This window comes from Microcaecilia unicolor, chromosome 2 (genome assembly GCF_901765095.1).
Source record: "Microcaecilia unicolor chromosome 2, aMicUni1.1, whole genome shotgun sequence".
Taxonomy (NCBI): domain Eukaryota; kingdom Metazoa; phylum Chordata; class Amphibia; order Gymnophiona; family Siphonopidae; genus Microcaecilia; species Microcaecilia unicolor.
In genome coordinates, this window is record NC_044032.1 from 252,717,673 (window position 1) to 252,731,884 (window position 14,212).

Below are 14,212 nucleotides of genomic sequence, written 5' to 3' on the forward strand. Positions count from 1 at the left end.
CATAAAGACATATTGGAATTAGAAAAGGTATAGAGAAGGGCGACAAAAATGATAAAGGGGATGGGACTACTTCCCTATGAGGAAAGGCTAAAGTGGCTAGGGCAGCTAGGAGAAGAGATGGCTGAGGGGAGATATGATAAGAGGTCTATAAAATAATGAGTGGAATGGAACAGATGTGAATCGCTTGTTTACTCTTTCCAAAAATACTAGGACTAAGGGGCATGCAATGAAGCTACAAAGTAGTGAATTTAAAATGAATCAGAGAAAATATTTCTTCACTCAACGTGTAATTAAACTCTGGAATTCATTGCCAGAGAATGTGGTAAAAGCAGTTAGCTTAGCAGGGTTTAAAAAAAAGGTTAAAGAAAAGTCCATAAGCCATTTTTGAAATGGACTTGGGGAAAATCCACTCCTTATTTCTAGGATAAGCAGCATAAAATGTATTGTATTGTTTTGGGATCTTGCCAGGTACTTGTGACCTGGATTGGCCACTGTTGGAAACAGGATGCTGGCTTGATGGACCTTCGGTCTGACCCAGTATGGCAATGCTTGTGTACTTATGGATACTTTGAGGAGACATCTTCAGCTTCACGAATAGTCATTGAAGAGCACAATTACTCGCTTCCTCTTCCAGTGGTGGGGTATGCCATTAATAGACCTGTTCGCAACCCCTCAGGTCACTAAATGCAGCAGAGTTTGCTCAAGGTATCCATCGCAGAACAGGGAAGCAGACGATGCCTTACACATCTCATGGCATCAACATCTCCTCTACACTTTTCCTCCAATTCCATTGGTATCTCTAACATTCCAAAAGGTGAAGTGAGAGCATGTCCACATGACTCATTGCCCCTCACTGGACGTGCCAGCTGTGGTTTCCAATGCTACTCAACATTGTGGCATAGCCACTGATACTCCTACCACAGAATGCAGATCTGATCAGTCAGGATTCAGGCCAGGTAATACATCCAAATTTGAAATCCCTCAATCTAGCAGCCTGGCTGATTCAGCCCTTCGCCAAGACCAAGATCTGTTCTCTCCAGGTGTCATCAATGTCTTGATGGCTTCTCGAAAAGCTTCTAAAAAATCTTACAGATCGAAATGGCGCTGCTTTCAGCAATGGTGTCTCCAAATGCACCTTAATCCTCTCTTGAGCCATATCTCATCTTTTGGACTACTTGCCCAGTCTCCAACAGGTGGGCCTCACATATAGTTTAGTAAGGGTACATGCAGCAGCCTTGTTGGTTTTCTCTGACCCAATTGATAACACCACTATCTTCAAGTGTCCTATACTGAAATGCTTTCTGCAGGGGTTATTTCATTTACATCCCCTACTCCAGCATGGGACCTTAACCTGCATCTGGAGGCTCTCATGCAACAACCTTTTGAGCCTGTGGCTTCAGCACCATTGAAATACCTCTCCTGGAAAACGAGTCTTTTTAGTATCTCTTACTTCAGCAAGACGCATTGGAGAGTTGCAAGTCCCAGTATATTACCTTCCTTATACTCAAATCTTGGATGATAAGGTGGTGCTAAGGATGCACCTAAATTTGTTCCAAAAGTAGTCTCTTTCATTTGAACCAGGTCATACCATTACCCAGTTTCTATCCACCACTGCATCAGTCAGCAGCATTTACAAATCCTTTATCTGGACTGTACTAGATTATTCACTTATTTCCAGTGTACAACTTCAACCAACAGGCCTTCACAGTTGTTTCTTATTGGCCTTCACCTAGGCCAAAGCCAGTCATGAAAATATCATCATCTAATTGGACTGCAATCACTTTTTTAATGAATCCTCACAACTTTCCTCAATCATTACCCATTCCACATATTACAGCTCACAGGCTCTGAGCAGCAGCAAAGAAAGCTAATTTAGGAGTCACCCAACATTTGTGGACGACTCCGCATACTTTCACCATACATTACTGCATAGATATGGAATCAACGCGGGATTCTTCTTTTGGGCAGGCAGTCCTGGCCTCCGGTCTGATGCTTCAACTTGTCTCCTTCTCTGGGACAGCAGATGACATCTCACTTTTATTCTAGTAGTATAAATGCTATACATGACGTAGTCATGTTATGATCTGTTACCTGTAGCTTGGGCGTCTCCATTTGTGTGGCTACACAGATCATTGTCCATGCAGAAAGTAGAGTTGCTTACCTGTAACAGATGTTCTCCCTGGATAAAATTATCTTTCAGCCACATAAAACCTCCCAGAGTTAAAGCTGGCTCTGATATAACTAGCGGCTCTACTGCCAGTGGTTACATTGTGGTGGGAATGCCCCACATGGGCAGAAGACTGTTCTATAATCTTTTCAGCTTGGGACTACTGGGTCAGCTGTGACACTGTGGCACCACCATTTGTGTGGCTGGAAGATCATTTGTCCGTGGAGAATGTCTGTTACAGGTAAGCAACTCTACTTTCCTTCTGACCCAACTTCCTATTTTCAGAAGGGGCCGCTGAATCAGAAGGACTGCTGCAGGCCAAGACAGAGTTTCAATACACTGCTGCTGCAGGGTGAATATTTATTGCAAGACAAATAAACTGGGTAACTTGGGAGGGGAGAGCTGCCGCCGCTGGTCCAGGAGAAATGGTGGGGGGGGGGGGGGGGGGAAGGAGGCATATTTGACTGAGAATGGGGGCACAGAAAAAGGGTGAAGGCCCAGGGGACACATGGACAAAGAATGGGTGAAGACACGGGGACACATGGAAAGAATGGGTGAAGACGCAGGGGGCTTATGGAGAGAGAATGGGTGAAGACACAGAAAGCACATGGCGAGAGAATGGGTGAAGGAACGGGGGCAAATGGAGAGAATAGGTGAAGGCACAGGGGGTACATGGAGAATGGGTGAAGGCACAGGGGGGTGCATGGAGACAGAATGGGTGAAGGCACAGGAGGCACAAGAACATGGGTGAAGATACAGGGGGACATGAGAGAATGGGTGAAGGTACAGGGGGCACATGGAGAGAGAGGATCGGTGAAGGCACAGGGGGCACATGGAGACAGAATGGGTGAAGGCACAGGGAGACAATGTGTGAAAGCACAGGGGGCACATGGAGAGAATGGGTGAAGGCACAGGGGGAACAGAGAGAATGGGTAAAGGTACAGAGGGGCACATGGAGAGAATGAGTGAAGGCAAAGGGGGCACATGGAGAGATAGAGAATGGGTGAAGACACAGGAGGAACATGGAGAATGGGTGAAGACATGGGGCGCATGGAGAATGGGTAAAGGCACAGGGCAAATGGAGAGAATAGGCGAAGGCATGGGGGGCATGGAGACAGAATGGGCGTAGGCACAGGGGGCATGGAGACAGAATGGGTGAAGGCACAGGGAGCACAAGAAAATGGGTGAAGATACAAGGGGAACATGAGAGAATGGGTGAAGGTACAGGGCACACATGGAGAAAATGGGTGAAGGCAAGGGGGCATGTGGAGAGAAAGAATGAGTGAAGGCACAGGGGGGCACATGAGAGAACGTGAAAAAGCCCCTTCCAAAGGTACAATACCTGTTCAATGGTTGCTGGGGTAGCCGAAGCTCCGCCAGCCAAAGAAATCCACTGCCTGAGTCACCCCCTTCCTCCTTGTACTGCTTCAGGAGTAAGGAAGTCAGCGGAGTGCCTCCAGCCACCAACCCTTGCACTCTGTAAGCATGCTTACTTCGGGCATGAACTGAGCATGCTTAGGGAGTGCCAGCATTGGCAGCTGGAGGCGTTGACTTCCTCACTCCTGAGGCAGCACAAGAAAAAAGGGAGACACTTTAGCAGTGGATTTCTTCCACTGCCTTCAGCATCCCAACCAGCAAAGGTATAATATCTCATTTGGGGGGGGGGGGGGGGGGGGGAGAGGGAGAGTAAATGTGTGCCTCCCCAATCCATCCATATGCCCTCCCATGAACAGTTGGCTATGGCCCATAAACAATAATTTTAATCGAAATGCAGTCCTACTCATAACATGTAGCAGCAGCACCAAACTGGAGTCACAGCTACCATCATCAGAAAGTTTAATCACTACACAAAAGCAATTTTTATAGTGCAATAACAGTTCAAATTATTTCTTGAAAAAACTGCAAAAAAAAAAAAAAAAAATACTGGTTTACCAAACTCAAAATGAAAATACTTATCTTCAGAAGCAAGTGCACAGGTAAATGATGTATCAGTTTGAAAGGCATGTTCAACTATACATAAAATTGGATATACTTCAAAGAATTACAGGTCCACAACACAGACCATATTTTGCCTTATCTGCTTCAGAGAGACCAACTATCATTCAGAGACACTTGTAATGTTACTTGGAAGCCACTCACACCAACTTTAACACTAAACTAATGTGAACCCTAAGCATCACCCACCAGTGCACTTGCTTCTGAAAATAAGTATTTTCAATTTGAGTTTGGTGAACCAGTATTTCTTGCAGTTTTTTCAAGAATCAATTTAAATGTTGTTTTTGCACTATAAACATTTTTTTGTGCAGTGATTAAACTTTCTGTTGATAGTAGCTATGACTTCAGTTTGGGGCTGATGCCACCACATTATGAGCACAATTAAAATTATGTTATAAAGATGTTTCTTTAGTTTATTTAAGATACTGTACAAACGATAATGATTGGGGGTTAATTTGTGATTTGTTTTCCAGAGTGGTAAGAGGTTGACATTGGGCAATTCCCATTTGCTGAATAGATTCCGTGCTACTTGGTCATTTAGAAACCATTTGTGAGGGTTTAGCCTCTGGTTGAGCGAATCTGCTACATGACTTTTCTCACCTGGAAAGTATGTGGCCTGAAGAATAGCTCCCATGGAGAAGGCTACATTCCATATCTTGATTGCCTCATGGAAGAGCTGGACAGAGTTCAAACCATCTTGTCTGCTAATGTAAAACATGGTGTCTTGATTGCCCTAATACACGTTTTCCTTTCAAGATCTAAAGCACTAAGAAGAGGGCACAGAGCTCAAGTTGATGTGTAGGGTTCTCTTGTTGCTCATCCAGGCACTTTGGATGCACAACTGAAGAATATGCAACCCCCCCCCCTTTTGGTTGTAGAGACATCAGCAGTGAGAGGGGAGCAGCTAGGTGGCTGAAAGGGGCAGCACTTGGAGAGATTGTTGTTGTCCTGCCACCAGGCCAGGGAACATCTGACACATGGCAACACACTGACTCATGGAGAAGTTGGCAATGAGGTATCACTGACAATGTATATGCAATCTTTCAAAGGGGACAATGTAGACTTTGGCCTCTGTACCCCAGGACCCATAGGCTGGATTGGGTGGTTACGTATCTGGTACCACATAGTTGTGAACACAGCATTCTGATTGTGTGCTTTTTGCTGTCTCTCATCTGTTAGGTAAGTTCTGGCTGTCTGTGTGTCCAGGAGTGTACCAATGAAGGAGATTACTATTTGGCACCAAGGAGGATTTGGTCTCATAGATGAGGAATCCGAGACACTACAGCAAGGACCCACTGATCTTGGATGTATTGCACTCATCTTGTCAGGCCTGTTGCATGATGAGCTAAACATCCAGATATGGCAAAAAAATATATATCTGCTTCTACAAAGGTGGGTAACTGCAACCTTGAGGCAGTTTGTGAACACCAAGGTGCTGAAGAAAGACCAAAGGATACAACTACTACTACTATTAAGCATTCCTATAGCACTACAAGGCATACGCAGCACTGCACAAACATAGAAGACAGTCCCTGCTCAAAGAGCTTACAACTCATTACTAATAGAGATGGTTCTGGAATATAAAACAGAAGTATTGCAATGTTGTGGATGAATTGGTATATGAGTGTAGGTGTCCTTACTATCTAAAGAGGCAAGCTGAAAAAGACTGATGAGCAGAACAATGGTAACCAAATAATTTATCTTGAACTTCTCCTTCAGTATGAAAGTGTTGAGTTCTTGTGTATTCATTATGGACTGGAGACACCCCCCCCCCCCCCAAAAAAAAAAAAAAGTGTCTTGGGGATTAGAAGGAACCAGGAGTAAAATCTATGAATCTGTCAGGAAAGGGGTGCCAATTCTATTACATGAATAACAAGAATAACTCTAGCTGCAAAGTGAAAATAAATCTGCAGTCTTAGGTGGGGGAGAGTTGTAAGAAGTTTATCTAGTATCCCCAGTTGATCTTTAGCACCCACTGCTGCTCATTTTCAAAGAACATAGACTTTCAAAGTTACATACATTTCTATAAAACTGCAAGTCTATGTGCTTTGAAAATGAGCCTCAATGGATTTTTAAGCCTCTTTAGACAGCTCTCAAAAACTAGGATGAGATTGGATAGCAATAGATGCTGTGGCTCTTCGTTGCTTCCGTTCATGAGGTCTGCCACTGTTTATAAGGTTGACAAGAGCTGGTGCTGTTGAGTCAGTAATGCATATGATTGGAAGAATCCATAAGTACAGAACTGTTGTATGAAGGGCTGTTTCTTGCAAAATGACTCCTGGCCCCTCCTGAACAAGACCGAGTGGTTAGTAACCGGCAGTGTGTTTTTTCTTGCAAAAAAAGGTGCTGGTACTCAAATGCTAGGCCACCCTTCAGCAGTGGGGTGATCACTGAGGGACCCACCTCATAATAGCCAGGCCCCCTGCAACCAGTCACAGAATCTATTACAGGACAGAATTGGTGTGTAGGGCCTGAGCTCTATCATTAAAACTTGGGGGCCATGGGTCAATTTTAGCAATGGAAAAGGTGCCGGTTCTCAGTACCCCCTCAAAAAAAGCTCTGGTAACTGGGCAGATAACTCCTGGTCTCTAATCATAGAGACTGTGTATTTGACAGTTTCCTTCAAAAGACTGTTTCCAATGAAGGGAGCATCAGCAAGGCATCCATGGAAGCTTTCAGAGCCATGCTATTCTATGCACTGCAATAGACATTTAATATACAGGAGGCAGCATTATAAACTTCAGGAGTGGAATTTATGAGGTGAAACCATTTTCCTCTAAATGAAGTTACAGATGAGATAACTGCTCTTGGATACCCACTGGAGGGGATCATGCTGTATAAGGGAGTGGTAGCATTGTGTGATTTGCAGCTAATGAGCAAGTGTCTTCAGAATGAGCATGGAGGCATAGCAGAATTTTTTTGCTTCTTTCCTGGTGGGATGTTGGCCTGCATCTTGGATGTTCTGGATTTCTTGAGAGCTGCTTCAAACACCAATGATTAGTTATATAAGCTGGAGGTGAACAAGGCCAAGCACAGGATAGATTTAATTTTAGGTCTAGGCACCTGGAGGGCACTTGCATCATGAGTAGTGTTTGCCAATTTTTTAATTGCTGAGAAACTGCAGGATAGTGTGAAAATCCTGTCTGTTGCCCATGACAAGTAGTTTCTACAGATATGCTTTTATTATTTTCTGGAAGAACCTAGGATAGGAATGATTATCCTCTTGGCTATCTGTAGAAAGTTCTTGAGGAAGTTCAAAAGGGCATGACAAAGCATTCTACAACAGTGGCAACATTGATAACCTATAAGATGAGAGGATATGTCATCAGTCTCATGAATAGTCCCAAGCATATGCATGGGGCTCCGTTATAGCTTGTTGGTAAGAGCAGAGGGGTGGCCACTGACAATCCTGCTGTAGCACCCTGGAGCTGAGGGCATACATTCAAAGGAGGGGGACCTAGTGTGGCAGAGGCCTTTTGAAAACTGAGCTATGAATAAGGAATGCCTAAGAGAAGACAGAGCTCCACTGAATGGGGTGGCCCTGGATAGTTCAATTTGTAACACTGGTATGGCACAGCCACTAGAGGTGTCTGTGTTGTCACTGGTGGGCCTAAGTCTTTTAAGGGAAGGTGTATTGGCTTGTTGCAGGGATATTAAGCGGGATCAGTCTCTATGAGCTCAGAGTAGATATTTCTTCTCCTGGTCTACTGCCCGTTCAGGCACTCTTCCTTAATGGGGCAACACAACAGGAGAAACATCCACTTTGATATTAAAAGAGTGGTAGTGTTTGTGTTTACGCTGGAGGTTTCATTACTTATTTATTGCATTTGTATCCCACATTCCCCCACCTATTTGCAGGCTCAATGTGGCTTACATAGATTTGATAACATTGTCATAACAGGATATCGGATACAATTAGTAACGTGTAGCGCTTAGGAAGGGGTGAGGGAAGAGAGTTGTTAGGGTAATTATAGGAGGTGTGCGCTCATAGTTGAGTGGACTTAGTGAGGTTATAAGTTCTCATTGTAGGCCTTGTTGAAGAAGAATGTTTTCAGAGATTTTCGAAAGATGAATGTTTTTTTGATTGCTTTCAGGTCTGTAGGTAATGCATTCCATATCTGCGTGCTCTTTTAAGAGAAGGTAGTGGCGTGCATCATCTTGTATTTAAGTCCTTTGCAGCTGGGGTAGTGCAGGTTTTCTGGTCTGCAAGGGCTGAGAAACTGTGTGTGTGTGTGGGGGAGATAGCATGAGGCAGCATGCAAGAAGGGGGAGCTGACTTCATGCTTTGATTTTCTGTGCTTCCACTGAATCAGAGAGCCCACGCTTTCAGTGGGCACATATGTATGCATGTGTGTGACACAGAGAGATGATCAACTCAAGGTAAAGTTGGAGGGGGGGTGAAGGAAGGATGGCTGCAGCTGAGGGGAGCCACACAGCATCAGTCTTGTGGGGTTTACTGGTGATTGGTATGGGGTTGGCGTACAGCCTGACAACAGCACTATCAGCTTCACTCCCACAGGTGATGATGCAGGACCTGTTGGGAGGAGGGAAGAGCAGAAGCTGTGCAATTGGGAACTCATAAGTAGCTGGCAAGCCCTTGAGAGATTTTGTCGTCAGGATTTGGCAGTTCCCTTCATTGTTGAGGGTGGTTTTCTTTTCTTGGTGATTTTTTTTTTTGTACAGGCTTTGTGAGTTAATTTTCTTTTCAAGGAGCAGGAGAGCTGATATCCATCTGGCAGGTGCAGGAAGACAAGGCTAAGGTTAGAAAAGAGGGCACCTGCTAACACATAAATATCACACAGCTTCTCAAAGGCATCCACATTTCCAAAAAAAGATCTTAACATATCTAGCCTGTTCAACTAACTGATACTAAGCCCCTGAAAAGAAGTAAGGTCCTAATTGTGTATACCCTGAAGACATTGGGGACCAAAAGAAACTACTTCACTATTATAACACACAAGAACAAGTATTTTTCAACAAAAAGGAAGCTGTAGAAAAGATGATAAACGCTCCAAGGGAATAAACTTGAAAACATCAAATATTTCTTCATGGAAAGGGTGGTGGTAACAAAAACAGTAACAGAAGCCAAGAGATCATGACACTTGAACAGAAAAATTAGCTGTGAAGTAGTAAGGGGCAGTCAGAGCAAATGGGGTCAACAGCGTTGCACCAGGAAGTAAAGTACATTGAACATGATGATAGAGAAGGACCCAGTGTAGTCTATGAACTTAAGCTACACAAAGGGAACATTCAATTTTCAGGCATGGTATAATAAAAGTAGATGACAATAACTAGACATCACACAGCCAAATAAAAGGTGATATAATTTTATAAGAACTAGAATTTTTTGCTTGTTTTGCAGAATTAGAAAATAATAAAAAATTTGTATCTTTCCCCCATAAAGTGTCCATCAGCACTAGTGGCAAGCTCATAAATCCTCTCTCCTTCCTCCCCCTTCTGCACACTAGTGTTTGGTAGTCAGAATCTCAATGAGGGAAACAAAATTTCAACTTTCAAATTAGATATAGCACCAGAATGTTGCTATGCTTTTGTCATCCTCCTTCACACCAGAAGTTTCATTGCCCTGTTGAATCCAGCTCCAAACAGGGTTAACAACTGGCTGAGCACATAGCTAACACCCTGGGCAAAGATACTGAGATTTATCTTCAGAGATGGATGGCTGTAAAATCCATTGTTATTTTCCTGCTCTAACAAACAAGAGGTTATAAACACGCCTCTCGTTCAGAGAGCTGAGGGTTTCATCAATGGGAGAAGATTTAGTCTATAGGAATCCTCAGAAGGAACAAAGTATGTAACAGCTCTGGAGATGAGAGTGATCTCCTATTGTCAGTGTGGAAATCCTGCCCTCATCTCTTGCAGCACAGGGGGTGTGGAAAGAACGTTAGCCTGTTGACCACTTAAGCGAAGAGTAAGAGGCAAGTCTGAAAGTTGGGGGCAGAGAAAGACGAAGTAAATAAGTTACGCCCAAACCTTCCAACCACCATACTGGCCCCTTTTCCTTAATGTGAGGAGGTCCTGGGCATTCCAAATGTTATACCCAAATTACAGTAAGGGTAGATCTTTATTAAACTTCATACGATGGGCCACATTCTTGGCTTCCAAAATGACCTGTTCAAAGATTAAAACAAATATGTTAGAGGGAAAAAGAGACAATGATAAGGAGAAACAAAAAAAGGTCAAACAGCAAAAAGAAAAATTCATGTTTAAGTTTAAAAGTATTCCAAAGTAGTGGTCATTATAGACACCTATAACCATGAAGAGATATCACACGCCAACACACTGCGCCTTGGGTGAACTTCTTTATAAAGGTGGTTAATAAATCTCAATAAACAATAATATTGAGGGGGGAGGGGAATAATCTTATACACACCTTGGGCATGCAGACCAGTATTTTACATGCTCAAATAGGTGCTTAAATTCTTAGTGTACACATGCATAAATTGGAAAATATAGCCCCTATTTTTAGGTAATATATATGTATATGTATAGGCATTTCCAAGGAAAGAGAACAGGCAAAATAGGGTGGGATTGACACATCTGCATAATGAGTCACATGATGGCTGCCTAAGCATCAGATGTGTTCCAGAGCTCCTTGGGCCAGAACTAGTACTAACTGGTTTTCTAGCAGGTATTTTTCTTCAAAATCAAAAATAACTGGAAGGCATACTGCTTCATGAACAAGGCTGAAGGAAAGCGAATATCCAAGTCGATACTTGGCCCACTAAAATCAAGCAATGGATCTTGGCAAGCCATAGTAGTCGAGTGCATGGCCATTCAAGTTGAAGCTGGCACTCTGCATGCAGACAATCAACTTGCAGGACAGCATCAGTGCGCTGGTTATGGAGGCAGGCGTAGATCCTAGCATGACTTTAGATATGGTGCTAAAAGAGCTACATGCTGGAAACGCAGCTAATTACCTGCATGTTGTCTTTGCGGCAGTCTGAGGTAGGAGCGATCCGTCTGGAGTTTCAGAAAGCCATGAGTCACACTGGGCAGGTGGAGCAACACAGTGCCCAGATGTAGGACCATCTAAGAATAGCCATACTGGTTCAGACCACCAGTGGCCAATCCAGATCACAAGTTCCTGGCAGAAACTCAAATAGTAGGAACATTCCATGCTACCAATCCCAGGGCAAGCAGTACATAAGTAATGCCACACTGGGAAAAGACCAAAGGTCCATTGAGCCCAGCATCCTGTCCACGACAGCGGCCAATCCAGGACAAGGGCACCTGGCGAGCTTCCCAAACGTACAAACATTCTATACATGTTATTCCTGGAATTGTGGATTTTTCCCAAGTCCATTTAGTAGCGGTTTATGGACTTGTCCTTTAGGAAACCGTCTAACCCCTTTTTAAACTCTGCTAAGCTAACTGCCTTCAAAACGTTCTCTGGCAACGAATTCCAGAGTTTATGTTTAAATCTTTTTATTAAAGAGTATGAAAAATACAACAAAGAACCAATGATATTTTGAAGATACAATATGTGATACAGAATGTTGAATTCTCAATAAACATGCTATATAAAATTACATATCTTGTCTCCTTTGGAAGTCTTTAAGTTTTAATCTATTTATTGACTTATTATATGAAATCTGTATACTTAATGCTCGGCAGGTAGCCTTACTGATACCACAGACAACTTGTAGACCTTCCACATACATCAAATCATTTTCTTCTTTTATCCCTAGACCCCCCCCCCTCCCCCCTCCCTCCCTTCCTGGTGGTTTTAATGTTCAACAGATTTTATGGATGATACTGCAAAGAAGACTCTGTTATCCTGGTGCTTATACAGAACTGCAGAATATAGCAACAAACTCTGTTTCAACCATGTGATGCATCTCGTTTCAAACCAAAAAAAAAACAAAAAAACAAAAAAAAAAACCAGACATGACCGCCTATAGTCGGTTCAGAATAAAACTTCTCGCCCTGGGTGCCAGGGACTGGATATAGGGTTCCCAGATCCTCAAGAATGCCTTCTTCCCCTTAGGGGAGGATCCCACCTCTCTCCTCTCCATCATCAGCAATTCATATAATCTATTTCTCCAATGCCAATACTCCGGCGGGTCAGAGTGTACCCAGGCCTGCAAAATCAGTTTCTTACCTACTAAACTGGCTTTCCTGATGAATTGCCTGGCTCCCCCCGTGTGCGAGACAAAAAGCTCATAGTGATCCAAAAGGAGACCCTGCGGAGTAAGTGGGACCTTATTCTTTAATACCAACTCTAGAAATCCCACAATTTGCCTCCAATAATTCTGGATTTTGTAACACTCCCAAAGGTAATGGAATAGTGTGCCTTCCCTCTGCCCGCACTTAGTGCATAAAGGATCAATTCCTCCTCCGAATTTAGATAGTTGCTGCTTTGACATGTATGCTCTATATAGGATCCTATATTGACATTCCCTCATGGTCGCATTTCTCGATAGAGTAGGTATCCTAGCAGATAGTTTCTGAAAGTCTAACTTCAGGTTTGGACGCTTTAGGTCATGGGCCCATTTCCCTAATATATAACCTGTATCTCTACCTCTGCTCGTCTCTCCCAATGCTTTTTGTAATCCAGAGACCGATAAACGCTCCCCTCGTATAGAACTAAAAAATGCCCTTATTTGGCGCCCATGTCCACTACTCAATTTCCCTTGTTCTAGAGATCTGACATAATGTGCTATCTGATAATACGCAAATTGATGGTTTTGAGTGATACCCACCCCCAAGGCTCCCAGCTCCAATAGTCGTCCCTTAGAATCTAGTACATGTTCTAATCTGGTGATCCCCATCGTTGCCCACCTACTAATTACTTTATTCTCCGTACCCGGTAGAAACTGAGGGTTGCCCTGCAGCGGCAGCAGATCTGTTTCCTCCGCTGCCAGCCCCCAGATCTCGTTTAACTCTCTCCACATTTGTCTCAAGGGTCTTACCAATATGCTATTGCTTACCCATGACGGGAGTTGTCGGCTCGGGCATTGTAACATGAAATATAAGTGGTATGGTTTAAAACATTCCTGCTCCAAACTACGGGGGGTATAGTCTTGCCTATCTAATAACCAATCACCCAGGTGCCTGAGTAGACTTGCCTGATTGTAACGGCGGAGGTTTGGTAGTCCAATGCCTCCCTCTCTCCATGACCCCATCATTAACTTCAAAGGGAGTTTTGGCTTTGATCCTCTCCAAATAAATTTCCTTAGGTATTTAAGGATTTGATTTATGTCTTTAGCCCGTAATCTTATTGGGAGTACCTGAAATAAATATAACCATCGTGGAAACTCCACCATACGGAATAGATGCACTCTCCCATGTAGATTAAGTGGCAGGGCTCCCCATCCATCTAGTCGGTCCTTCAAAGCTGCAATCCTATTACCAATATTCATCAGATGTATTTCCGATGTTTTTTTAGGAATCTGTACTCCCAGGTATTTGAGTGACTCTGATGCCCATCGTAGTGGGAACTCTGTTCCCCACAACTGCCTCACATTATTATCTGTGGCCAACGCTAATGATTTTGAGTAATTTATTTTAAAACCGGCGAAGTCCCCGTATTCCCTAAAGAGTTCTAATAGGGCTTCCAGTGATCTTTTTGGTTGCGTTAAATGGACCAACAGGTCGTCCGCGAAAGCAGATATCTTAAACCCCTCAGATCCCCATTTTACCCCCTCTATTTCTGGATGGTCCATAATTTCCCTGATCAATGGGTCTAGGACTAAGACAAATAGCAGGGGCGAGAGAGGACACCCCTGTCTCGTGCCCCTCCCAATCGGAAACAAAGGCGACTGTTCCCCATTGATCCATAAATATGCCTGTGGGTTTACATATAGGGCTCCTATCGCATCCTGGAAAGCCCCTTCGATGCCCATCTTTGTCAACACCGCAAATAGGAAGCCCCACACCACTTTATCAAAGGCCTTCTCTGCATCAAAACTGACCACCAGAGAAGGCCGTTTCTGTCTTTCCACTGTCTCCAAGGATGCCAACAGGGCCCTCACATTTTTTGCCACTGTTCTCCCTCGCACAAACCCAGCTTGGGGGGGTGCTATTAGT

The 14,212-nt window shown here is 43.7% G+C and overlaps 1 protein-coding gene across 11 annotated transcripts in view; it reads right to left on the reverse strand.

Moving 5' to 3' along the window:
• Positions 1-9,473: 9,473 nt before the first annotated feature.
• HDAC6 (histone deacetylase 6) overlaps positions 9,474-14,212 on the reverse strand; it is a 129,768-nt gene continuing 125,029 nt past the window's right edge. For all 11 annotated transcript variants that reach the window (XM_030193921.1, XM_030193920.1, XM_030193916.1 and 8 more), the window contains one exon: positions 9,474-10,291. In XM_030193921.1, coding sequence (XP_030049781.1) covers positions 10,226-10,291 — 66 coding nt within the window. In that variant the 3' untranslated portion in view covers positions 9,474-10,225. The remainder of the gene's footprint in view (positions 10,292-14,212) is intronic.